Genomic DNA, 24,014 nt, shown 5'->3' on the forward strand with positions numbered 1-24,014 from the left:
TGTACACACCAGCAGAAAATTTTCCTGAAAAATGAGTTAGTTTCTTAGTGTGTGTCTAGAAATTCATTATTGAAGGGAGATAGACTTTCTTGTTATCTAGCTTTTTGTGAGACCAGCAAATGGATACTAAACATTTATTATCTGATCATTTGCAGGGGGTTTGGGGAAGTAGAGGAAACAGATAAGACAAAGAAGGAAGCACAAAAGGAGAAGAGTAGGATAAAAATCTTTAAAAATACATTGGTTAGGCCAGCACAGCATGGTTCAATGGTTGAGCACCAACTTATGAACCAAGAGGGCACATATTCCCAATCAGGGCACATGCTTGGGTTGTGGGCTTAATCCCCAGGGGGGAGCATGCAGGAGGCAGCCGACTGATGATTCTCTCTCATCATTGATTTTTCTATCTCTCTTTCACGCTCCTTTCCTCTCTGAAATCAATAAAAATAAAATAAAATAAAAATATATTGGTTGGGAAAAATGTTCACCCAATACCTACTTAAAACTAGCAGAGTAATTTCTATAATGACAACCCAAAAGAACATATTATATCAAGACTCTCTAAATATTGTAAGTCCTAAAAGTCCCCTAAAAAAGATTTAATGTAATAAATGTTGTTTTTTTTAATCCATAATATCTTTTTGTCTTAACATTAAACTTCTGGTAAATTCAACTACTATGTACTTAACTGTGAATATTTAAAAATCAAAATAAAACAAAAATGTGATTGGAAAGAAAGTAAAGAAAGTCTTTGAGCAGCCGAAAGAGCCTTCAGATTGTCACTCTAACCCATTTCCTTTTCCTTTTTATAGAAGTGACTAGGTGTCTGAACTGACGTGAGCTTCCCTAGGCTTCATGAGACCATATGTTTTGTAACCCCAACAATAAACACAAAACAGTATTTATGGTGGGCTCAATAAATATTTAGTAAGGAGTAAGAGGATTAGAAGAGGTATTTTGTAGTTGGGGTTGTTGGAGACAAGGACATAAGGTTGGGAGAAGTTATAGCTGATGGCCTAAAATCTATAGAAAGAATGAGAAAATAATAAAAACCAGACATAGAGGTTACCAAATTAAAGACACACAGTCCTACATATCTTGCTAACCTCTGAGGGATTATAGCATAGGTACAAAAACAACTGCCATCAACCATAGCAATTCCGAGTAATTAGGAGATATTAGGTTTTTGTTTAATATTCATTTAATAAAAGCCAAGGAGCTGCACAGTGCACTTTCAAAATATTTCCCCACTGAAGAGGATATTAAAGTATTCCCTCAGTTGGAAAACTTAGTCCCATCCCATGCTAAGTTTCCTTTTCAGAATGTAATCTTGATGATATAATATTGCGCACCTTAAAACAATTCCTTGGTTCTATTCCAGGGTGTCTAACTCCATAGTATCTTTTGTGGACATAGAAAATATGCTTTTTCTTTGTCTTTGTGATTTATTAAGTTTCCCAGTACAGAATTTTAATATATTCCACATATCGGATCTTCCTGTTTCAGTTATAAAACAGTACAGAATTGGATCAGCAACACAATTTAAACTTGTTAATGCAACCGTGATTCTATACATTTTATAGGTCTGCTTCCCATAGCTTTGGTTAACTATAGGCTCTAAAATGCTGCGAAGCAGCAGCATCACATGAAAGGGAGTGAAGCACAAGACAAAAGTCAACGTGATAGTAACAAGTAGTTTTATGATTCTTTTCTTTTCACTGTTTTCCGTGGCTTGATTATGTTGCACCGCTTGATAAACTTTCTGGTTGCAAACCATTATGATGACCAAAGGTATAGCATAGCCCGTACACGTCCTAAATAAGTTGTACTTAATTTGCCACTCCAACAAAGGGTATGTGTCATAGCATAGAGTAAAATTAGATTTATTGGTGTCGCAATATTCTGTAAATATCTCCTCTTCCCACAAAATGGCAGCGTTGAAGATGGTTTCTACTACCCAGATGGATAGGCTGACCACGAATGCAAATCTTCCTGTTCTTAGGAAAAAGAACTTCATAGGGTGGACAACTGCTAAGTACCGGTCCACAGCAATGCAGGTGAGGAAGGCTGTGCTGCTATAAAAGTTCATGTTCGTGAAGAAAGCACATCCCTTGCACAAGGCAGCAGAGAAAGTCCAGTTGTCTCGATTCCAAGTGTAATGAATCCATAGAGGGAGGGTGAGAGCATACAGCAGATCGGACAGTGACAAACTGAAGAGATAAATTCCCAACTCATTTCCTTTCTTTGCTTGCAGAAAAGACACACAGAGAGATCCAATATTGGCTGGAATGCTGACTATTACCACGAAGACGTAAACAATTGGAAACAAATAATGTTCCAGGGTGTGCTGCTCATCAGTACATATGCTGTGGTTCATTTTCTTCTTTTAAACGTGGCAATGACATTAGTACTTAGGAGCTAAACTGCAAAGCCAGTCTTGCCTCATTTAGTTTGTCCTCAACATCGAATTCTCTTTCACTTTTTAATTATCTTTGCTTCTAAGCATGCTGGTTAATTCATGAATGCTTTTAAAGAATGGGCATAGATCCCTTTTCACACAGATATCAATGGTGTGAAGTGAGGATGCAGGCACCTGGCAGTGAGCTAGTTTGGCCAGTTGATTCTGGTGGGCAGATGTCCATGTGTTTATCGTCAGAGAATGCTGGTGAAGAAACTTTCAAGGATCAATCTTTCAGAGCTTGTTGTCCCCAATTTGTTTGGCGTGAAACTCAGATAAATTTGGTGCAAACACAGATAAATTTCACAGAGATTGACATCTCTTTTTAAAATGCCTTTGTTTCTGTAATAAAAGATGAAGTAGAATAATTTAGATGTTTAAAAGATACATTAGGATTTTGAATCAATATTCTTGTACTAGAGGGCTGGTGCACAAAATTTATGCATGGGAGAGGAGGATGTCCCTCAGCTCAGCTTGCACCCTCTCAAATCTGGGACCCTTCAAGGGATGTCTGACTGCCCATTTAGGCCCGATCCCACCTAAACAGGCAGTTGGACAACCCTCTCACACCCAGTACTTCTGGCTCCCAACTGCTCGCCTGCCTGCCTTTCTGATTGCCCCTAACTGCTTCTGCTTGCCAGCCTGATCACCCCCTAACCACTCCCATGCCAGACTGATTGATGTCTAACTGCTCCCCTGCCAGCCTCTTTGGCCCCAACTTCCCTCTTCTGCCGGCCTGGTCACCCCTAACTGCCCTCCACTGCAGGGATGATCGCCTCCAACTGCCCTCCCTTGCAGGCCTGGTCCCTCTCAACTGCCCTCCCTTGAAGACCTGGTCCTTCCTAACTGCCTTCCCCTTGTGGTGACCATCTTGTGTCCACATGGGGGCAACAATATTGTGTGTCAGAGTTATGGTCAATCTGCATATTACTCTTTTATTAAATAGGATAAAGGCTTGATGCACGGGTGGCGGCCAGCTAGTTTGCCCTGAAGGGTGTCCTGGATCAGGGTGGGGGTTCCCTTGGGGTGTGGGGCGGCCTGGGTGAGGGGCCTGTGGTGGTTTGCAGGCCAGCCATGCCCCCTGGTGACTCAAGCAGAGGCCCTGGTATCTGGAATTTATTTACCTTCTACAATTGAAACTTTGTAGCCTGGAGTGGAGCCAAGCCTTCTGCTCGCTCCTTGGCTGCTGCCATTTCTGTTTGGATTTATTTACCTTCTATAATTGAAACTTTATAGCCTTGAGTGGAGGCCTGGGCCTGCCAGGATGTATGGAAAGCTTGGCTTCCTCCGTTGCAGGGGAAACCCAAGCCTCCTTCCTGGTAGCCATCTTGGTTGGGTTTATTTGCATACTCGCTCTGATTGGCTGGTGGGTGTAACTGGTGGGTGTAGTGGAATGATTGTTAATTTGCATATTACTCTTTTATTAGGTAGGATTTCACTTATTAGAGATTTAAAACATGCATTAAACTATAATAAAAGTGTTTATAACAGGAAAATGACCTAATTGACTTCAATAAAGGAAATCAAGCTGAGATATTTTACCTACTTCAAATAAGAATTATCCAAGAGATGCTAGATTCCAGGGAATTCTATTTCTCACTGGACATGACCTAAGAATACAAAACTAAAGTTGAAAAGTCATCTTAAGAGCTAACAAAAAAGATGTCAAATTCATTGATGTGTTTGTAATAATAAAGGCATTTGAATGTATAATAAGCTCTATGGTTTATGGTCTCAAAATGTTAATATCATAGGCATTCTAGAGATAAGGCACTTTTAAAGTCAACTTATTATAATATTGTCGCAAGAAATTTGATAAAGTATTTTAAAGTAGCAGAGCTTACTAAACCTTCATCAAGATAACACTATCTCTTCTGTTCTTCTTTTGCTTCCTTTGTGGCTAACACGTTATCTTTCTGATACTCCTGTGAAACAGAGGTCAGAATGTTCTCAGTTCTGATTAAAATCTTGTGGTAATCAGTTTCCTTCTTAATTAGGTGAATGTATATATGTGTGTATATTCAGGGTGTCCCCGCAAAATGTGTACACATTTTACAACTGATTCTATTACATTTTGAAAATGAAATACATTTTAATAAACACTGCCTTTATAATTTTGCAAAATATGTGTACATTTTTGGTGGCATCCTGTATATCTATCTATCTATCTATCTATCTATCTATCTATCTATCATCTATCTATCATCTATCTATCTACCTACCTACCTACCTATAGATGTACAGGTTTGATGTTACATGACCATATAGGAACAGAGAATCCACTCTTTTTGCCATACAGGGATGGAGAAATATTTCTATCTTCCTTTGCTAGTGAGGCCCATTGGTGCTTTAGATGATTTATCTGATGGGTGCATTTACAGAAAGCTTTGTAGAGGCACTAGGCAAGAGAAGGAAGATTTGCCTTCTATCTGTGTGCAGATAACATCAAAACCACCCACTTCCAAATGTCATTGAGTCCTAGGCACAAAAGAGACCTGTCTTCACAAGGCACAAGGATTCTGACAGCGTAACCCATATTCAGAGTGTGTGGTATATATATGTCACTCTTAAAACAGAATGGAGAACTGAAATGCTCTAGTTTTACCACACCTAAAAATAGGAATAGAATGTGAAATCCATACCTTTATATCAATAGGTGTAAATGGTTGAAAAACTGGCACTTGTGTATATAATATGGTTCAGAAACTCCACTTCTAGGTGCATGCACAACAGAAATAGATGCATGTGATTACAAAAAGATGTAGAATTAGCATGTTCACAGTATACTATTTCTAATATACCCTAACTGGAATACTTATTAGCAGTACAATAGGTAAGTAAATCATTGTAAAGCAACACAATTGAAATCCATGAACCAATGAAAATGAACAAATGATTACTATATTCATGCAATAGCATGGTTAAAGTTCAGAAACATAATGCAGAGTGACAGAGAGTGTACACAATCTGATTAAGAAGCAGATAAAATTAATCTATGCTGTCAGAAATCAGTGTAGTTGTCCATGTAGTGAGGGCTAGATGTTTTAGGCACTGTATTAAATGGCATGCATACTTGTTGTAATTTATGTTTCACTACAACTCTGTGCTATTTATTATAACCCTAACATGTCAAATACAGAATTGAGCTACCTATTAAGCAATTAACCCCAAATGATGTATTTAATCTTTGGTAGAATTCACTCACAATTCTAGATTGTAATGCTAGAAACTCTTATTTTGTTTTTTTGCCTTTTATACAAAATTGTGTTTTTGCAACAATTCAGACTGCTTTTGTTGAGAAGGAAGATATTTTCTATTTTCCATCTAAGTAGTAGCACCAATAGATTAGCACAAGTCTTGTAGTTAGAACAGTTTTAATTAAAGAACATGGCTTATCAATAATCATTTATGCAAATTACATAGATAAAACCACATTTTCTAGAAATAATCACTTTTATGTTCTCTATAAAACACGGCCTTCAAATAAACTTATAAAAATAATCTCACATCATGTCCTCAAATTCTGCGACAATGTGTTGTTGTTTCCTTATAACTATAACCATGTTTTCTTTAAAAGGTTAAAATAAAAAGTGTTTCTTTTCAACAAGTTATAATGGATAATGTAAGAATTTTACTTAAACGGGCTTTTATTGTATTTTCTTCCTGCACTTGATTTTGGAAATAGATGCTTAAAAGGAGCAAATATCTTGCTACCACTCCAAGAAAAAACAACCTCCCAGTTCTCAGAGTTATGAGGCTGAATTTTATAACCTATTTTTTAGTTTAGCTTAGGAATCCTCTGTGAATTGTTTTAAAGTTGAAATTATTTTTTCACTATTTATAATATGATAAAGAAGAACATATAAAGACCTACTGTGAGATCTATCTATTCATTATCTATCTATCTATCTATCTATCTATCTATCTATCTATCTATCTATCTAATCATCTCTTACAAGTAAGAACCATTGTGTATTTCTCTTCCTTCTCAACAAAGCTGATCTGCATTAATGTAGGAAACCATATGAAGTGTCATAGTAAACATTTTTGTGTGTGTGTTTGTGCGTGTGTGTGTGTGTGTGTGTGTGTGTGTGAGAGAGAGAGAGAGAGAGAGAGAGAGAGAGAGAGAGAGAGAGAGAGAGAGAGAGAGAAAGGGAGAGAAAGGGAGAGAGAGAGAGGAAGGAGGCCAGGTAGTGGTTAAGTTCTTAACTTAGGGAGGGGTTGGGCAATGACTGGAAGAGGGCACTTCGGGACTTCTGAGAATTTGTAAGGTTTCATTTCTCTATAAAAGTGTTTATCCCGTGAACAAGTTCTGTTTGTAAAACTTAGCAAGCTGTACACTGGGGATATGTGAATTCTTCCATATGAAAGTTGATTGCAATTAAAAAGCCAAAATGTGGAATCAAAAGGCTATGTGAGATGGGATGTAAAGAATCTTGACAATTAATATCTGTTTCACCCGCAGATGGACCATTTTGCCTCCCTAAAAAGGACATGGCTTAACTTCTTTCCTCACATATAAAAACAATTCATATAAACAAAACAAAAATAAATATCCTAAGCATGAGGAAGAAGTAAATACAAGTCCACCCTGGAGGAAGGTCCCCAATGCAGGCTTCAAAGAATTCTCACAGATAGACTTCCAGCAAACATGGACTCACTGAGAGAGAGAGAGAGAGAGAGAGAGAGAGAGAGAGAGAGAGAGAGAGAGAGAGAGATATTAGCTACTATGTGAGAAATTCAGGAAAAATAAGGAAGAAGCATACCAGATCCCCAAGAACTTTAGAGAGAAAATGAATAGAAACATAGATATATACTAGTAACACAAAACAAGTGTGACCAACAGCAGTCTATAACTCATGAAGGACACGGAATCCTCAAATGCCTGAAGCCCAGTGAATCCCACTGGGATTGAAACAAACAAATAAAGATGGAAATCTACACTAGACACATTGTCATCAAACTGTAGATCAACAAAAATGAAGAAAAAAGAGCCGGAGAGAAAAGATGGACTCACTACAGAGGGTGACATTACACTGACAAAGGAGTTCTCAATAGCAATAATAACAGACGCCAGAAAACAGTGGATTGATAGTTCCAAATGACTAAGAAAATGTAACCCCACAATTGCATACCCCAAAGAACTAAATTTCAAAAGCAAAAATATAGACATTTTCAGATAAACCACCACTGAAAAAATTGACCCCTAAAATCCTTATACAAGAAAGCATATAAGTGAGAAGGAAAATGATGCCTGACTGGTTTGGCATCCGAGATGCATGAAAGATTGAATAAGCTACTGAGGACACAACTCTGATGGCTGCACAGCATCACGTCCATTACTGGGCTCATGTGTCTGGGAGAGCACCTGAACCATGAACTATCCTTCCTCAGGCCCAGGACCGAGAGAGCTGGTCAGGGAGGGGCCCTCCTTTACTCTTGTTACTCAAAAATATGCACCATTTCTCTCCAAAAAAAAAAGATAAGATGAGTAAAATGATACCTGACTGTTTTGGCTCAGTGGATAGAGTGTCGGCCTGTAGACTGAAAGGTCTCAGGTTCAATTTCGGTCAAGGGCATGTACCTTGGTTGTGGGCACATTCCTGGTGGGGTGTGTGCAGGAGGCAGCTGATTGATGGTTCTCTCTTATTGATGTTTCTAGCTCTCTCTCCCTTTCTCTTTGTAAAAAAAATCAATAATATATATATATATTTTAAAAAAAGATGAGTAAAATGGAAAGAATGGTTTTTATGATGACTTAAAAGTTATCAAGGGAACGCATTTCCTTCTGTGTAAAAGCATTTCCTATCTTGACTAAAACAACCAGGAGCCCCAGTGGTTTGATGTGAATCTGATATTTTAACGGATAGATGATTTTATTATTCATACATCTTTTCAGTTATTATTTTGACTAATCAAACTTTCAGAAGAATTATTTTTAGAACCAGTTCTGAAAAAAATGTATGTACATTTTTGACTTTTGTTGTCATTGTTACCAATTGCCAAAAGGAGATAATCCATAGCATATTAAAATATAACTGTTCTTAACCAGCTCCTAAAGTAGTATAAATCGTTGATGGCAATGATCAAAAGACAAAATGTTTTCCTATAGTGTTATAGGTCACATTTGCCTTCATTTATCATTTTTAATAACTACTTATTAAGACTCTACTATGTGCCAGACAGTGTGATACTTATTAAGAATTATTACTCGATACTTCTTAATAATGGAAATATTATTTCCCAATTTCACTTTAGTTCTGGTGGTATAAAAAGTATCACTAGACCATTGTGCGGATGAGGAAATGATGCTAACTAACTCTACAGCCATGAGTTTTCTTGGATATAGACTTTCTTACTAACCACTTAATTCAGTTTGCCAAACAAAAAGGAAACAGAGTATAAACATCCCCCCTTTGCATAAAATTTTACTTCTTCGTAAATGCAAATTTTTTCATCCTTTTATCATTTCTCAAAGTAGAGGAAACCACGTGTCATCCTCTTTTCCCTCTTACGATGCTCCCCAGCGCCACATTTATACAACCTACACTAGACAAAATGTTGCAAACATCACTGACAATCATGCAAAAGTATGTTAACTTAGAAATCTTATTTCATTGAAAAATTTAACACTTACCCGTGTTTCTTGGGGTGACGTGTTTGTCAACTGAGGATCCAGAAAAATCTGCCTGCATCAAGAAGAGAAACCCACACTGTTGAGTGGACAGGAAGTTGCAGTTATATTTCATCATAAACCAATGAGGAAGCAGCATCTCAATAAGAGGGAGGTATTTTATCCAAATCTGAACAACAACAACAAAAGACTCCTAAATACTTTAAAAGATGTTTTATCTATTATTTAGTGGAGTATAATTTTTTATAAAAATTACAAAAAATTAAAATTCTCTCAGCATTTTAATTACAATGTATACATGCACACCAAAATTACATGGGGGTAATTTAATAGAATATGTACTAGAATTCATTTATTCATTGATTCAGTCATTCATTTGCTCTGCCAACAAATACCTCTATAATACTCTTAGCACACAGTGCTGAGAGCTATGTAGGACCTGGTTATAGCCTGTAGGAGCTTATCACCCAGAGAAGGAGAAAGGTACATGCAATAATAACCATAATACAGTGATGAAAACTTCACTAGTTAAAGCAGCACTTATTGCTTCTTAGGAGGAATTCTTGTGTGAAAAGAGGGTGGTGGAGTGTGGGGAGAAGACATTCCTAGGGTTTTAAAAAAAATCTTTATTGTTGAAAGTATTACAGATTCCCCTCCCCCCTTTATTTCTCCCCATTGCCAGCCTCTACCCAGTTCCTTCCCCACCCTAGGCCCTCCATCACCCTATTGTCTGTGTCCATGGGTTATTCATATGTGCATATATAAGTCCTTTGGTTAATCTCTTCCCATTCCTCCCACCTCCCTTCCCTCGGAGATCCTTCAGTCTGTTCCATGTTTCCATGCCTCTGGTTCTATTTATTCATCAGTTTATTTTGCTCATTAGTTTCTTGTTTGCTTATTTTGATTTTTAGTTGCAATTGTTGCTAGATATGTATTTATTGCCATTTTATTGTTCATATTCTTGATTTCTTCTTTTCCTCTCCCTTTTCCTTTCCCCTCCTCCTCCTTCTCCTTCTCATTCTTCTCCTCCTTCTCCTTCAAGAAGACCCTTTAACATTTCATGTAATTCTGGTTTGGTGGTGAACTCCTTTGGCTTTTTCTTATCTGTATAGTTCTTATCTGACCTTCAGTCCTAAATGGTAGCTATGCTGGGTAGAGTAATTTTGATTGTGGGTGCTTGCTTTTCATCACTTTGAATATTTCTTGCCACTCCCTTCTGGCCTACAAAGTTTCTATTGAGAAATCAGCTGACAGTCTTATGGGAACTCCCTTGTAGGAAACTGTTTTTCTTTTGCTGCTTTTAAGATTCACTCTTTGTCTTTAACCTGTGGCATTTTGATTATGATGTGTCTTAGTGTGGGCCTCTTTGGGTTCCTCTTATTGATATTTGAGACTTTCTGTGCTTCCTGGACTTGTGTGTCTATTTCTTTCACCACGTAAGGGAAGTTTTCTGTCATTTTTTTTTTTTTTTTCAAATAGGCTTTCAATTTCAATTTCAGTTAGTGTATCCTTCATTTTTGACTGGTCTTTTTTTTTTATGTCATTAATGTTTTCACTAAGTTTCTTGAAGTTCTTTTAAGTTCCTTGAGCATCCTTATAACAATTGTTTTGAACACTGTATCTGGTAGTTTTCTTGTTTCCATTTCATCTAGTTCTTTTTCTGGAGATTTCTTCTGATCTTTCCTTTGTGCACTAGCTCTGGAAGGTGCAAAGTCAACTACTGACCATGCTATGCCTAGAGTCACCCAGCATGAGCTACAAAATGATGGGCAGATGGCTGCTATTTATGTGGGGGTTGGAGATGCCAAGAGAAGGCAAGCTGTGAAGCAAGGAAGGCTGTTCTAGTGCCTGGCCTGCAGCCTCTTATTGAGAGGTATTTCCCAGCTGGTATGGCTCAGTGGTTGAGCACTGACCTATGAACTAGGAGGTCATGGTTTGATTCCCAGTCAGGGCACATGCCCAGGTTGCAGGCTCAATCCCCAGAAGGGGGTGTTCAGGAGGCAGCCAATCAATAATTCTCATCATTGATGTTTCTCTCCCTCTTCCTTCCTCTGCAAAGGGAAAAGGGTGGAAATGATTTGTGTTCAAATTCTTGTCTGTTTGGGATACTTTATTGCATCATTGTACCCCTTGCTCATTTGGCTTCACGTTTTGAGTTAATACAGCTTCTCATTTCAGACTTGTAAACGTTTTTGATTTCAAGGTTAAGTCAAAACATGCTTAAATATAGTAATAGTTAAAATGGAGATGTGTTACCAAACTAAAGGCTGGAATCTTTCATATCCTAAACACCTTTTTAGAATATATGTATTTCTTTGTGTTTGTAAATTATATAAATAATGTTAATGTCCGCATTATTCCATTTATTAAATTATATAATGTTAATGTCTTTATCATTCCATTTATTAAATTATATAAATAATGTTAGTGCCTTTATTATTTCCCTTAACAACCAAATGTTAAGAAGACTATTCCAAATGGTTTCCTCTGGTGTATTGTGGGTGTGCAGACTGCTATTTAGCTTAATTTTTGAAGTCATCTGTTCTGTCAAGTTTGCTTATGGTGGGGATAGCCAGCTGATAGTTTAAGATTTAAGATCCCCAAAGTGTCTGGCCAGCGTGGCTCAGTGGTTGAGCATCAACCTATGAACCAGGTGGTTATGGTTCAATTCCCGGTCAGGGCATATGTCCAGATTGCGGGCTCGGTCCCCAGTGTGGGGCGTGCAGGCAACAGATCAATTCCCTCTCTTCATTGATGTTTCTACTTCTCTCTCCCTCTTCCTTCCTCTCTGAAATCAATAATAATAAAAAAAGACAAAAAGTGGTTCATGAATTTAGGTTTAACTAAAGCATGCTTTAATATTGAAGGAGGTTCAACCTAAAGGATGGGACAGAGAAGAAATACAGATGTTTGGCAAAAATTGAGTTAGCTGGGGCTGAATAACTGGGGACAGATTGATTGGTATGGATTCTGTGGCATCAGGGCTGGTAAAGGTTCTGTTATTGAGAGCGTGGGTAATATTAAAATCCATAGAATGAGCATAGTAGAAATTGTCATAAAAGATCCAAGAGTGACAGGAATACTTGCAACTTTATAAAAAATAATGCATCTTCATTCTCCACATGCTTTTTAAGAGGATGCTAAAGTATCTTTGCAAATACACAGTAATTGAGTAAACTTAAAAAAAAAATTCTTTATTAAGATATCACATATTTGTCCTCATCCTCCCATTCCCATCCCAAACCCCTCCCCACACATGTTCCCACCCCCCCTGTTGTCCGTGACCACTGGTTAGGCTTATATGCATGCATACAAGTCCTTTGGTTGACCTCTTCCCCTTACTCCCACCCTCCTCTACCTTCTCTCTGAGGTCTGATAGTCTGATCGATGCTTCCCTTTCTCTGGGTCTGTTTTTGTTCATCAGTTTAGGTTGTTCATCATTTCCCCTAGATGAGTGAGATTATGCGACACTGGAAATACACTTATAAAAACTGGAAATGAGACAAGCAATAATGGTTATGCTGAGAGGCAAATGAATCAGTCTGTAGTGAGTTTCTTTCTGTGCCAACAGTTTTTTGAGTCCCAATTTCAATGTCAAACAGTTCCTTATGTGTACATGTCAGCAATGATATTTTAGTTCTGGATGGTGGACAAATGGTGGTAATGCAGGTCTGACCCTCTCTGGCTTGGTCCTAGGCAACCTGCAGCTACGCACAGCTGCTGACTGCTAGTATAGCAAGGTGGCGGCATCAGTGTCTCTTTATGGTATTTTATAAAACCCATTTCTTTCCAGAAGTTCAATATTAGTTACTGCAATATTTAATGCTACATCTTATAAGTGGTTTTCTAAAATTCATCATGGGTATGTGTGTGATTTTGAATTATGTTCATAAATTCTTTGACCCTCTTCCTTTCAAAAGGTGAAGCCTAATTTGTCACTGTGATGTGGCTAGACTTCGTGTGCCACCCTAGTTAATAGAATAAAGCAGAAGCAATGGTTTAGTCAGAAAAATTCGTGACTTCCCCCTACCCCCTCTCTCTGATTGCTTGGTCTGAGGGAAGCCAGCTACCAAATCATGAGAAAAGACCTACATGTCTAACTGCTATTTCCATTTTCTCACGTCTTGAGCAAATTTGAATGCTGTGCCCAGTGGTCCAAGGATTTCCCTTTATCAGCTTGTATTCTTGCTTTTTTTTATTATTATTAGAAACTTCCTTGTATAATAAAGCACAGAAAATAAATTTGAAACAAGAAATCTTTTCTTGAGTAAGGAATCACTCTGGTGTATGAACTAATAGGAACCAGTAATTTGTCCTGGAGGCAAAGCTACTTTTCCTGTTAAATATTTTGTGTTTCTTCTTCTGCAGATTTCACACATTACACAAATATTTGTGGTGTGCCTCCCAAATGCCAGGTACAACGATGCGCTACAGGATGACTCATGCTGCAGTCTCCACTTCCTGATTTCACATACATGGTATTTTCCTCTATTACCACGTTGGTACTTTCCTTCTAGTGACATTATTACATGTTATATGCATATCATGAATATAAAATCACTGGGTTGATAGAATACTTAGCATTGACTTGATCTGTCATCCTTGGCTTTTCATTTACTGTTGCTCCAGCTCACGCTTAATACAGTTAGAACAGATGGATGAAAGTGAGTTTTGGAAAGGTAAATCTATGGGAGTTGGATAGTTACTGACTTGTGTCCTAGAATGGTGGCAGGAGGGAAGGTAGAGTTCACATATGTGCAGTACTAGGAAAACAAGAAATAGAAGTGATCCCTATAAAGGGGACTAAATAACTAATCATCCAAACCAGAACATTTTTGAGGGTGAAAGGGCACCATTATCATTATGTTGGGGCTGTTCTTGGGAATCCAGATTAGACCTACAGTAATTTAAGAAGAGAGACAGAGCAAGCACAGCACAGCTATATCCGCCCCCCTCCTCACCTCCCCTGCAGCCTCTCAGGGACTCTTCCATTTGCTCCCATGCCAAGGAAATCAGAACTCTCAGACCAATGTTGGATGTGGCAGACATCCCAGGACAATTCACAACTCCCCTTCCAATTGAGGGTTATCTATCTGGGACCATTTCAACTGGCAGTGGGAGGTCCTCTACGAAGCTAAAAGCTAAAAAGTCACAGTTACCGGCATGGAGAACCTTGCCACCTGTTTGCCAAGTGTGTAACCCATTCGACTAAGATGGACTGGGTGCCCATTACCTTACTTGTATTGCATGTAATGCCCCGTGCGGCTGCTCTTTCTGTTTCATCTTTCGTGAGAAGAAACAGGCTCTGAGAGCTAAGGGACTCCACGAAGGGGACAGCTGAACTGGGGCTATCTTAGGGGCTGTCACTGACTGGCACGTGGTGGGTGCGCCCTGAGATGGGGGGGGGGGGGGGCCGTGGTAGAGCCTTTCCAACTGGTTGCCTTGGCCAAAGTGCTCAAGCAGGGATGGAGAAGCATTGGAGGGAGCGCAACCCTGCAGGCCAGAGCCCGACTCTGCAAGGGCGCCAGCATAAAAGGCGGCTCAACTATCCCGCCACAGTACGGCGGCCGCGAAGGCGGCGGTTGCCCTCATCCAAAATGGCGGCACGGGCGTCAGGGGCCTCCTGCCCTTTCCCATCATGACGGCGGCCGGACCCGCCTCCCCAGCGCCGGCGTCTTGTGACCCACACAATGGCTGAGCGGCTACTGCAGGCTTCCCGGCAACGCCGAGCCAAAGGCATGACGGCCGCCGCGGGTTCGGCGAGCCGGGCCGCCCTGCCCCTGCTGCTCGGCGCCCTCCTGGCGTTCGGCCGCGCGTACGTGCTCGACGACTCCGACGGGCTGGGCCGGGAGTTCGATGGCATCGGCGCGATCAGCGGCGGCGGGGTGAGTGGCCGGCGAGCAGGGGGCTGCGTGGGTGGCGGTGCGCGAGGTCGGGGATGGGAGGGGGCGCCGGGCCCCGCCTCCCCACAAGCCCCCGCGGCGCCCCACAAGCCCCCGCGGCGCCGTCCTGCGTTTGGATGCTTTGCGGAGTGGGAGCCTCTGCTGCGGTGCCGAGCTAGCTGGTCTAGAATGAGCCCATAGAGGCAGTTAGGTGTAATGGATGGGCGTCCAGGTCCACCGAGCAAGTGTGACAGGTGTAGGTAGTGCCAGGGTTGGGACTCGAACCCTCCCCGTGGGCACCAGCCTGGCGCTCCCCTGCAGAAAGGCCGGGAGCCGCGGCCTCTGGCTGGGGAGAGGGTCGCGAGCCCGAAGCGCTGGGCGGCTGGCGCAGCTGGATTCTTTCAGAGGGGCCAGTGCCCAGCAGGTGTTTTTATTTCATTTTGAATTACTTTTCTAGTACAGTTCGCATTAAACACTATTTTGTGTTAGTTTCAGGGGTAGGGCACACGGGGTAGACCTTCATATGGGTTACAAAGTGTTCCCTCTGATAATTCAAGCGCCCACCCCGCACCTTAGATAGTTATTGCAGTAGTGTCGGCTGTATTCCCCATGCCTGACCTTGCATTCCGTGCCCGTTTTAAAATTACCAATCAGTACTTATTAACCCCATCACCTTTTTTCATCACCAGCTCTGCAACACCCTTCCCCTCTGGCAGCCAACAATCTATCTCTGAGTCCAAATAGGTTTTTGTTGGAGGCAGGACAGCTGCCTCAAGGCCTCTTTCGTAAGTTAGGAGGCCTGAAACTATCTGGGGGATTTTATTTTTTTATTTTTTTAAATGGGAGCAAAGATGGGGGCTGGGGTGGGATAGAGGGCATCTGTAATGTCAACAATAAAAGTCCAATATCATTTAACAAGTTAAATAAAATGGCAGGCTATGCTAGTATCAACAGATAGTCTAGAATTGCTTATTGGTGGGGGACTGTGTTGCCTACAGATGGTCAAGGCCCACAGGGGTGAGTTGCCCACTAGAAGGGTCAGTGCCTCTGGATCTCATTTTTGTATGTGAGGAGAGGGAAACATTGGGTCAACAGCCAAGACAATGGCTGGCCATCCTTGGGGTGCATAGTATCACCTGGTGCTTGTCGAACTGCAGATGCTGGCCTCTCCCACCCCCTGTTCTGACTGTAGTTTGGAATAGGGCTAAGAATCTGCATTTCAACAACACACCAGTTGATTCTCATGCTAAGTGTGTTTTTTTTTTAAAATATATTTTTTATTTATTTCAGATAGGAATGTAGAGGGAGAGATAGAAACATAAATGATGAAAGAGAATCATTGATAGGCTGCCTCCTGCACGCCCCCTACTGGGGATGGAGGCCACAACCCGGGTATGTGCCCTTGGCTGGAATTGAACCTGAGACCTATATCCACTGAGTCAAACTAGCTAGGTCTCATGCTAAGAAATGAGTATTGAAAGACTTCCTTCCTTCCTTCCTTCCTTCCTTCCTTCCTTCCTTCCTTCCTCCCACCCCTCCTCCCTCCCTCCCCTCCTCCCTCCCTCTCTCCCTCCCTCCCTCCCTCCCTCCTTCCCTCCCTCCCTCCCTCCCTCCCTCCCTCCTTCTCTCTTTCCTCCCTTCCTCCTTCCCTTTTTTTTTTTCTTTAGATTCAAGGATCTCCGGAGTAGGGTATGGATTTAAAAAACAAACAAAAAACTTTAAAAAAATATATATTTTATTGATTTTTCACAGAGAGGAAGGGAGAGGGATAGAGAGTTAGAAACATCGATGAGAGAGAAACATCGATCATCTGCCTCCTGCATATCCCCCTCCAGAAATGTGCCCGCAACCAATGTACATGCCCTTGACCGGAATCAAACCCGGGACCGTTGAGTCCGCAGACTGAAGCTCTATCCACTGAGCCAAATTGGTTTCAGCAACAAAAAAACTTTTAAAAATAGTTTTAGGTAGGCAGAAAAGTTGCCAAGACAATACAGAATTTTCATAAACCTGCAGCAGTCTCTCCTGTTATCAGCATCCCACATTAGTATGGTTCATTTATTGCGACCAATAGTAACGAAAGTCCATATTTCCCTTCATGTTTCTGTAGTTGTCACCTAATGTTTTTTTTTTTTCTCTTCCGGGATCCTATTCAGGATGCCAGTTGCATTTAATGGCATGTCTCCTTAGTCCTCTTTTGGCTGGAACAGTTGGCATGAATTGGCATTGTCTGGGCATGCTGGAAGATTTATGTGAGGGAGACTTGAGGGCCACTCCGGCCTTGTGCAGAATTGTGTGGGCACAGCCGATAATTTCCTTCAACTCCCTGGTCATGCTCTCAGGTGACCTCCAGGTGTGGGAATTTGCTTCAGTAGCATCCTTGTTCTTGGCTCCAGACCAAATGTACTTGATTTTGTCCTATGTTCTTTGTAACCTTTGTCTCGTCTTGATTGGATCCTTGGTGAGCTTTGAGTCTGTGGGGTTTATGGTGGTGGACCTTCGGGGGGAGTGGGATTTTCTTTTGTATAACCCAGATCACAGCTGAAGCCAATTTTATTTGAAAACATTAAGGCTGAGTTCTTGTATGGATTGCTTGTCAGGTTGAATCAGATGGCACTTGCACCCTCAAATGCAATTCAGGGCTTGCCTTGAATGCTTGCTTGCGGGGTGGATGTTCTATGTTTCACCTGACGATAACCAGCGTTGTGGCTGGACTGGTTCTTATGATTGCAATGCACTCACACGTCCTGGAAAGCACAGGGTGATTGCTCCACGTCTCATCGAATACCTGGGACCACACAGAGAGCTGGCAGGTGAGGAAGAGAGAGCGGGGGTGTGGGCATGGAGTGTCTGCTTTTATTGGGGTGGAAGGTGGGGGCCTAGGGTTTTGCAGACTCACTCTAATGGTGAATTTAAACTTAAAAGTCCCATCCTATCCTGGCTCTTGATCTAGTTGTGTGGCTGGCAATGTGCTTATTTGAGACAACCATCTTTAAAATGAATGCCTACGTAATCAAAGCTTAAGCCAGGCTCTTGCATCACCAAAAACAGAGGCTCACTAGATAATCCAACGTTGCTGCTGAGGCGTCAGCGTCCATGCTGAGGACATTAACTGCCTGGGTAGCTTGATATGCTGAAAGTCAGAGGGAGGGCATGTTGTAACCCAGAAAGTACATGTCTCAATAGGGTATAGCAGCACTCCTATAATAATTACACAGGCGGTAGTGTGAAATCCAGTCCATGGCCATTGTCCCAAGCTGAAAGGGTCCTGCCATGAGACCAGGCCAGTGATCTAGAGGCCCTGGAAATCCGTTCAGTGGTTTTGGTCATAATGTGAAATATTTTAACATCTGGGGCCATCTGGTGTAAGTGGGTATGGGGCTTTCCTGCAATACGGTAGATTGCTCCATATCTCACCAAACCAGTCCCTTAGTCCCGAGAATAGGTCAGTTCAGTGTAAGGGCTGTGTCTCATTTCAGGAAGTGGCGATGCAGGTGGGCTCCCAAAGGGACGCCCGCCTGGTCTAAGTATTTGCATCCGGTTATTAAGAGGCATTTCTATGGAAACAAAAGAAAAACAATGGTTCCTGGTTGGACCCTACTATAAACCCAGCCTGAGTCCTGAGGGTGGTTGAGATGTTTTCTAGACATCAGGCTCGAGATACGTCTTCACACGGAGGAAGGGCAGGCAGTGGCAATCGGACGGATTTCCTAGTTCGAAGTTTGAACGTCTCTGGTGACGGTTCTTAATGGCCTACAAAATATAACAGGCACAACATGCAGTAGAGGTGATTTCTCTGAAGTCTACATCACGTTGTCCCACTTTAGCTTGCCTGGCTTCAGGAAAAGGGCAGTTTTAGTTCTCCATGATTCAAGTCAGAAGGCTGGGTGAAAAGTTGGAAACATTAGTTTGAAGTGTTGTAGTCAGATATTGGAGGAAATGAGAATTCAGTAAGTACACTGGTGTACAGGTAGAAAATCTCAAAGGGGAGGGTAGGGGTAAGGGGGAGAGATCAACCAAAGGACTTGTGTGCATGCATATGGGCCTAGCCAGTGGCCATGGACAACAAGGGGGTGGGGGCATATGTGGGGAGGGGTTTGGGATGGGAATGGGGGGGATGAGGACAATTATGTGATACCATAATCAATAAAATTAAAAAAGGAGTACCCTAATTAAGCTAATAACAATGTATCTACCTATATAGTTTAAGTTTAAAAAATTTGGCTCTCAAAAGAAATTTTAATCGTTGTATTGTTGTACTGTTGATATTTGGCTCTGTTGACTAATGAGTTTGCCGACCACTGCTCTAACCCAACCATTTTTTTTCTTGATTTTTACACTATTTCCTTATGTTGCAAAGTCTCTCATAGGTACTGGCTCATATTTCAAGGTAACTGGGCTAATGGACTAATTGATTTGTTCTTTACTACTACCCTTCTCCTTATTTTGTGCTTTAAACCTAGAATAGCTAGCATATCATAAAAGGAGGACCCATATGTCCTGATATCTGTACTTTTGATATTAAATCCAGTGTTTACACTTGCTGAAAATGGAAGTCTTTGATTATGTTTAACTCATTTTAAAATTATTAAAAGGAGTGGAATTGTTTCATAACTCAGAGTGGGTAGATTTTATCTGTTTTGTTTGGATAGTGTCTTTGTGGATAGCACTTTACTCATCTTAGAAGCTGATGAAATGAAAATGGTTGCAACACAAATATTTGTACACCATTCTAAACTTCTTGGTGGAGTCCCGGGTACCTAGCACAGTCTGTGGCAGCAAGTGTCTGGAATGTTCTCATTTATCTTCATACCCGATAGGGAAGGCAGTGTGGCAGTTAAGAATGTGGAGTCAGAGCAGATTGTCAGGGGTCCACTCTGGGCCCTGCTACTCACTTGGGAAGGTCATTTCACCTCTCTGTGCCTCAGTTTCTTTTCTGGGGACACAGTGATACCTACATGGGTAGGAGCATTATGGGCTATATGTAAAGTACTTAGGATGATGGCCTCAGGTACATGACTAATTTTGGTTAATATCCGACTTCATAGATGAGGGAGAAGGAAGTTATGCCAAGGACTGTGAGTGAGAAAGGTGGTCCAGTTTGGCATACAATGCCTGCCATTTATTGAGAGCTTACTATGTGCCAGCTGCTGTGCCACAGCTGCTTCCTGTGCTGGTTGGAAACAGGCTCCAGGCTCAATGATTTGTTATTGCTTAATGGGGCATTTCCACATTTGGCTATACTACTCTTAACTGACTATCGTCTTTGGTTTAAAATGAAATGTGTTGGTGTGACATTGGTTAATAGGATCAGGTAGGGTTCAAGTGTACATTTCAATGATACAAGATCTGTGTATCCACCACACAAAGTCAAATCACCTTCCTTCACCATATATTTGGCCTCCTTTACCCCTTTATCCTCCTCCCTCTTAAAACTCGCACCAAGCAAACAAACAATCAGATTAAAAATTGGGCAGAGGACCTGACTGCCTATTTATTGTCTTTGACTAATGCTTTTGCATTGGGTGTGACTATGGCCTTGCAATTGTATAATGATGTAGTATTTGTTTTATGTGAGCACTTTCGGTCTTAAAGATAGGAGCGCAGAGGGGACAAAATGATCCCCCAAACAACAAAAACACACCATTCTAATGGCACAATGCAGGGCAGGAAGCATCCTTTACCTCGGGTCAGAGCAAAGTTAGTGAGCATATATAGTGTTCACTCACTCACAGAGTGCCTCCTTAATTTGCATTCTGCTGTCCCCTCTCAGGGGACATCGGAATTCTAGCATATCATTCGGATGTCCCCTTTCAGGGGAGATTGCAGTTTATTAGTGATTACGGGGAATTGAGTTTCCGCCGCAAAGTAGCGTCGAGTAGCTGGTAGCCAATGTCCAGAATGGTTCGGAGTGCAAAGGGTTAATTAAATATCGGAGCTTCTGCTAGTCTGTAAGCTATTTGAGAACAGCGACTGTATTATTAAAAACAATTGTGTGCATAATGCCTATCATTTACTGAGAGTGTACTACATCCCAGCTATTGTGCTAAGTCCTTTACATCTTATTTTAATTTAAGAACAGCTGAATGAATAAGATAACCCACTTTACAAACATTAGCCCTTGGTCATGTAGTTTGTAAATGTGGAATCTAGATGCAGTTAGGTTGCCTATACCAGTGCATAAAGCATCATGAAAAAGTATTCACGATTAGATTTGCTTTATTCATACTTTTGAAACTTTTTTTTTTTTTTTTTTAGGCAACCTCCCGGCTTCTAATAAATTACCCAGAGCCCTATCGTTCTCAAATATTGGATTATCTCTTCAAGGTAATGAAAAAGTCATTATTTAATGGTAGCTATGATATTTTAGAAACAGTGCTGAAATTCACCCATAGATTTTATCACCTTCGTAATTCTAGTGTTGTTTTTTTTTTTTTAATGGCAAATTCCTTTTGGGATAAGTTGCTATTTTTTTGATGTTTTGTTTTGGTTTTCTCATCTGTCAAATCAAACGCAGCAATTAGTCATTGTCTTGAAGTGGTGTTTTGTCCTTCATACCATGAATCACAGATTAATACTGTTACTTTTTCCTCCAGCCAAACTTTGGTGCCTCTTTGCATATTCTAAAAGTGGAAATAGGTGGCGATGGGCAGACAACAGGTAAGAGTATCCCCTGCCCAACATTTGAATCTATGCTTAAACTTAGAATATAAATAATACCAACATTTGTTGATATTGATTATTGCTTAGTAGATTGCTCTTTAATGTTCATTTTTTCCTCTACTTATTTTTTTAAAAAATTATATCAAATGTGCATTTTTTCCCATCAAAAACAGCATTTAGACTTTAGATTGTTTATTTAGTTGAAGTATTTAGTCATGAATCCTCAGTTTTTTAAGAGCTATATTTACTTGACTAAACAGAGCATAGGGTCCTTAAAAAAAAGTTAAAAAAAAGCTTTGAACATTATATAAGATGCAAAGTGTTATTAGATTTAAATAAAATAGGTGGTACAAATATAAGTAATCAGATACATAGCTCTTTTTTTTTCTTTTCAAAACAAAATTTTTTGTAACCAACAAATCTTCAAACTTCATTATGACTGTTTTGATGGCTTTGTGTAGTACCTGCAGTCAGTTAAAAATTTATGGGCCAATAATTTCCAGGAAGAAGAAAATGGGGAAAAAAAGGAATTTAATTATCAATTATCTCAATTATTATATACATACATATGTATATATACAGTACACACACACATATATATATATACACACACATATACACACACACACACACACACTCACACACACACAATTATTGTATATATTTAGGTCAAATTTCATTATAATGAACTTTAGATTTGTTTGTACACTCGAGTTCCTGTTAGTGATTTAGAAGTAATTTTTGTTAACCAGGTATATCTATGTGGTATTAGTGTTTAATTTATGTTGAAAGGAATGGAGTGTGAGAATTGGCCCTTAGGAGCCCTGGGATTCACAACCAGGATTGAGAAGCTGGAAGCTCAGGAGATGTGAACTTGAAGTTGGAATTTGAAAACCCCAAAGACACCAAAAGCCCAGCAGAATGTAGTTGTAGGAATTTGCAATTTATATGAGGTAATAACACTTCTCTTAAACTCCTTATAATAGAAGGTTGTGGTTTTATTTTTGAAGATGCTTACGATGCTTAGGAAAATGACAAAAGATGAAACAATATGCTTTCATCATCCAGCCATAAGTTATAAAAGATTATTCTTATTTGCCCCATTTCAGGATTGGAGCTGGAATACTCTGTGAAATGTGCATGTGTGTCGGGGCGAGTGGCCCTAGGATGCACTATTAATGGAATTGCCTCTCTTTACTCTCTCCCACTCAGATGGCACTGAGCCCTCCCACATGCACTACGCATTGGATGAAAATTACTTCCGAGGGTATGAGTGGTGGTTAATGAAGGAGGCTAAGAAGCGGAACTCTAATATCACACTCATGGGTAAGAAGTGGAGTTTGCCATGCTTTTGCAAAATGTTTTCCCTTAACTTTTAAAACCGGCATCGTGTATGTAAAGACCCTATCAATACTGAAGTACTAATAATGTCATTAATACTACCAGCATGCTACCCATAGCAAAGCATGTGCCAGGCATGATTTTTTCTTTGCCCTTATATATTACCTCTGATCTTTATAATAATCCTGGAGTAAGACATTATTTTCCCCATCTTACAGAAGAAGCAGTAGAGGCACAGAGAGGTTATGCCACTGATTTAAGGTCAGGTAATTAGTAAATGGCAAAATTAGATACAGGAACTATTCCATTCTGTTTTGTTTTTGTTTTTTTATGCTAAGCTACTTTCCACAACAAAATGTCTCATCAAAATTTGTCAAAGGGCAATGCTGTTATAAGATTGTATATTACATGCAGTAGTATTTTCCAGCTCTCTGCAGAATTGTGTGTTACATGTTGTGGTGGACCCCATTTCCAGAAGGGGTGCATACAAAAGGCTCATTGTTTGCTTTGAACCTCCGTGGGTGGTGGTCATTGTACCAGGCACTGGGATAGCTAGCAATCCAGCCCCCACCTCCTGCCCCATGAAGCTTAGGTTCTAGTGGCAGGAAAATTGGATGATTCCCATGGGACTGTATTCATTTCACTGTTTTCCGTAGCAGTGTCCACACTTGTGAAATATTTCAAGTACACACCGTGATGGCATACTTTCATCATCTGAAATGAACGTGATTTTTGAAGCAGGCTTGCACATCAGGGAGATTAATGAGATCTATGTTATTGATTTTAAAAACCACTTTAAACATATAAAGGACAAATATAAGTTTTTCTAAATTAAAAAGTGGAAGGGTGAGTGAGTGCTTTGTAAATGGGCTTTTGTAAGAGATTCCAGGAATGTTTGGGGCAGTCAAAGCACCATTGACTTCAGTGGTATTTGCCATTGGGCTGCTTTCAAGGTCACTGCTCATTTACATGCAGGAAATCTGGCAGTTGAACATGTCCCAGCAGAGACACACAGTGGGCCTGTAGAATGTATGTG

At 40.5% G+C, this 24,014-nt stretch overlaps 2 protein-coding genes across 6 annotated transcripts in view; one reads left to right on the top strand and one right to left on the bottom strand.

The window, feature by feature from the left end:
• Window positions 1-991: 991 nt before the first annotated feature.
• Window positions 992-9,166, bottom strand: GPR65 (G protein-coupled receptor 65). 4 transcript variants are annotated; one of them, XM_084901553.1, is made up of 3 exons: window positions 9,096-9,161; window positions 4,005-4,068; window positions 992-2,800 (listed from the first exon to the last, which is right to left on the bottom strand). In XM_084901553.1, the coding sequence occupies exon 3, from the start codon at window positions 2,375-2,377 to the stop codon at window positions 1,373-1,375; it is 1,005 nt and encodes a 334-aa protein (XP_084757679.1). In that variant the 5' UTR covers window positions 2,378-2,800; window positions 4,005-4,068; window positions 9,096-9,161; the 3' UTR covers window positions 992-1,372. The 4 variants fall into 4 exon arrangements, with proteins under 4 accessions (XP_084757679.1, XP_084757681.1, XP_084757680.1 ...); XM_084901555.1 differs by having other exon boundaries at window positions 4,005-4,082; window positions 9,096-9,129; XM_084901554.1 differs by lacking the exon at window positions 9,096-9,161 and adding an exon at window positions 5,101-5,158.
• A 5,506-nt stretch (window positions 9,167-14,672) lies between these two features.
• Window positions 14,673-24,014, top strand: part of GALC (galactosylceramidase) — a 39,178-nt gene continuing 29,836 nt past the window's right edge. For both annotated transcript variants that reach the window (XM_084884011.1, XM_084884012.1), the window contains exons 1-4: window positions 14,673-14,977; window positions 21,233-21,301; window positions 21,571-21,634; window positions 22,850-22,963. In XM_084884011.1, coding sequence (XP_084740137.1) covers window positions 14,783-14,977; window positions 21,233-21,301; window positions 21,571-21,634; window positions 22,850-22,963 — 442 coding nt within the window. In that variant the 5' untranslated portion in view covers window positions 14,673-14,782. The remainder of the gene's footprint in view (window positions 14,978-21,232; window positions 21,302-21,570; window positions 21,635-22,849; window positions 22,964-24,014) is intronic.

This window comes from Pipistrellus hanaki (genome assembly GCF_964339955.1).
Source record: "Pipistrellus hanaki genome assembly, chromosome: 1".
Lineage (NCBI taxonomy): Eukaryota > Metazoa > Chordata > Mammalia > Chiroptera > Vespertilionidae > Pipistrellus > Pipistrellus hanaki.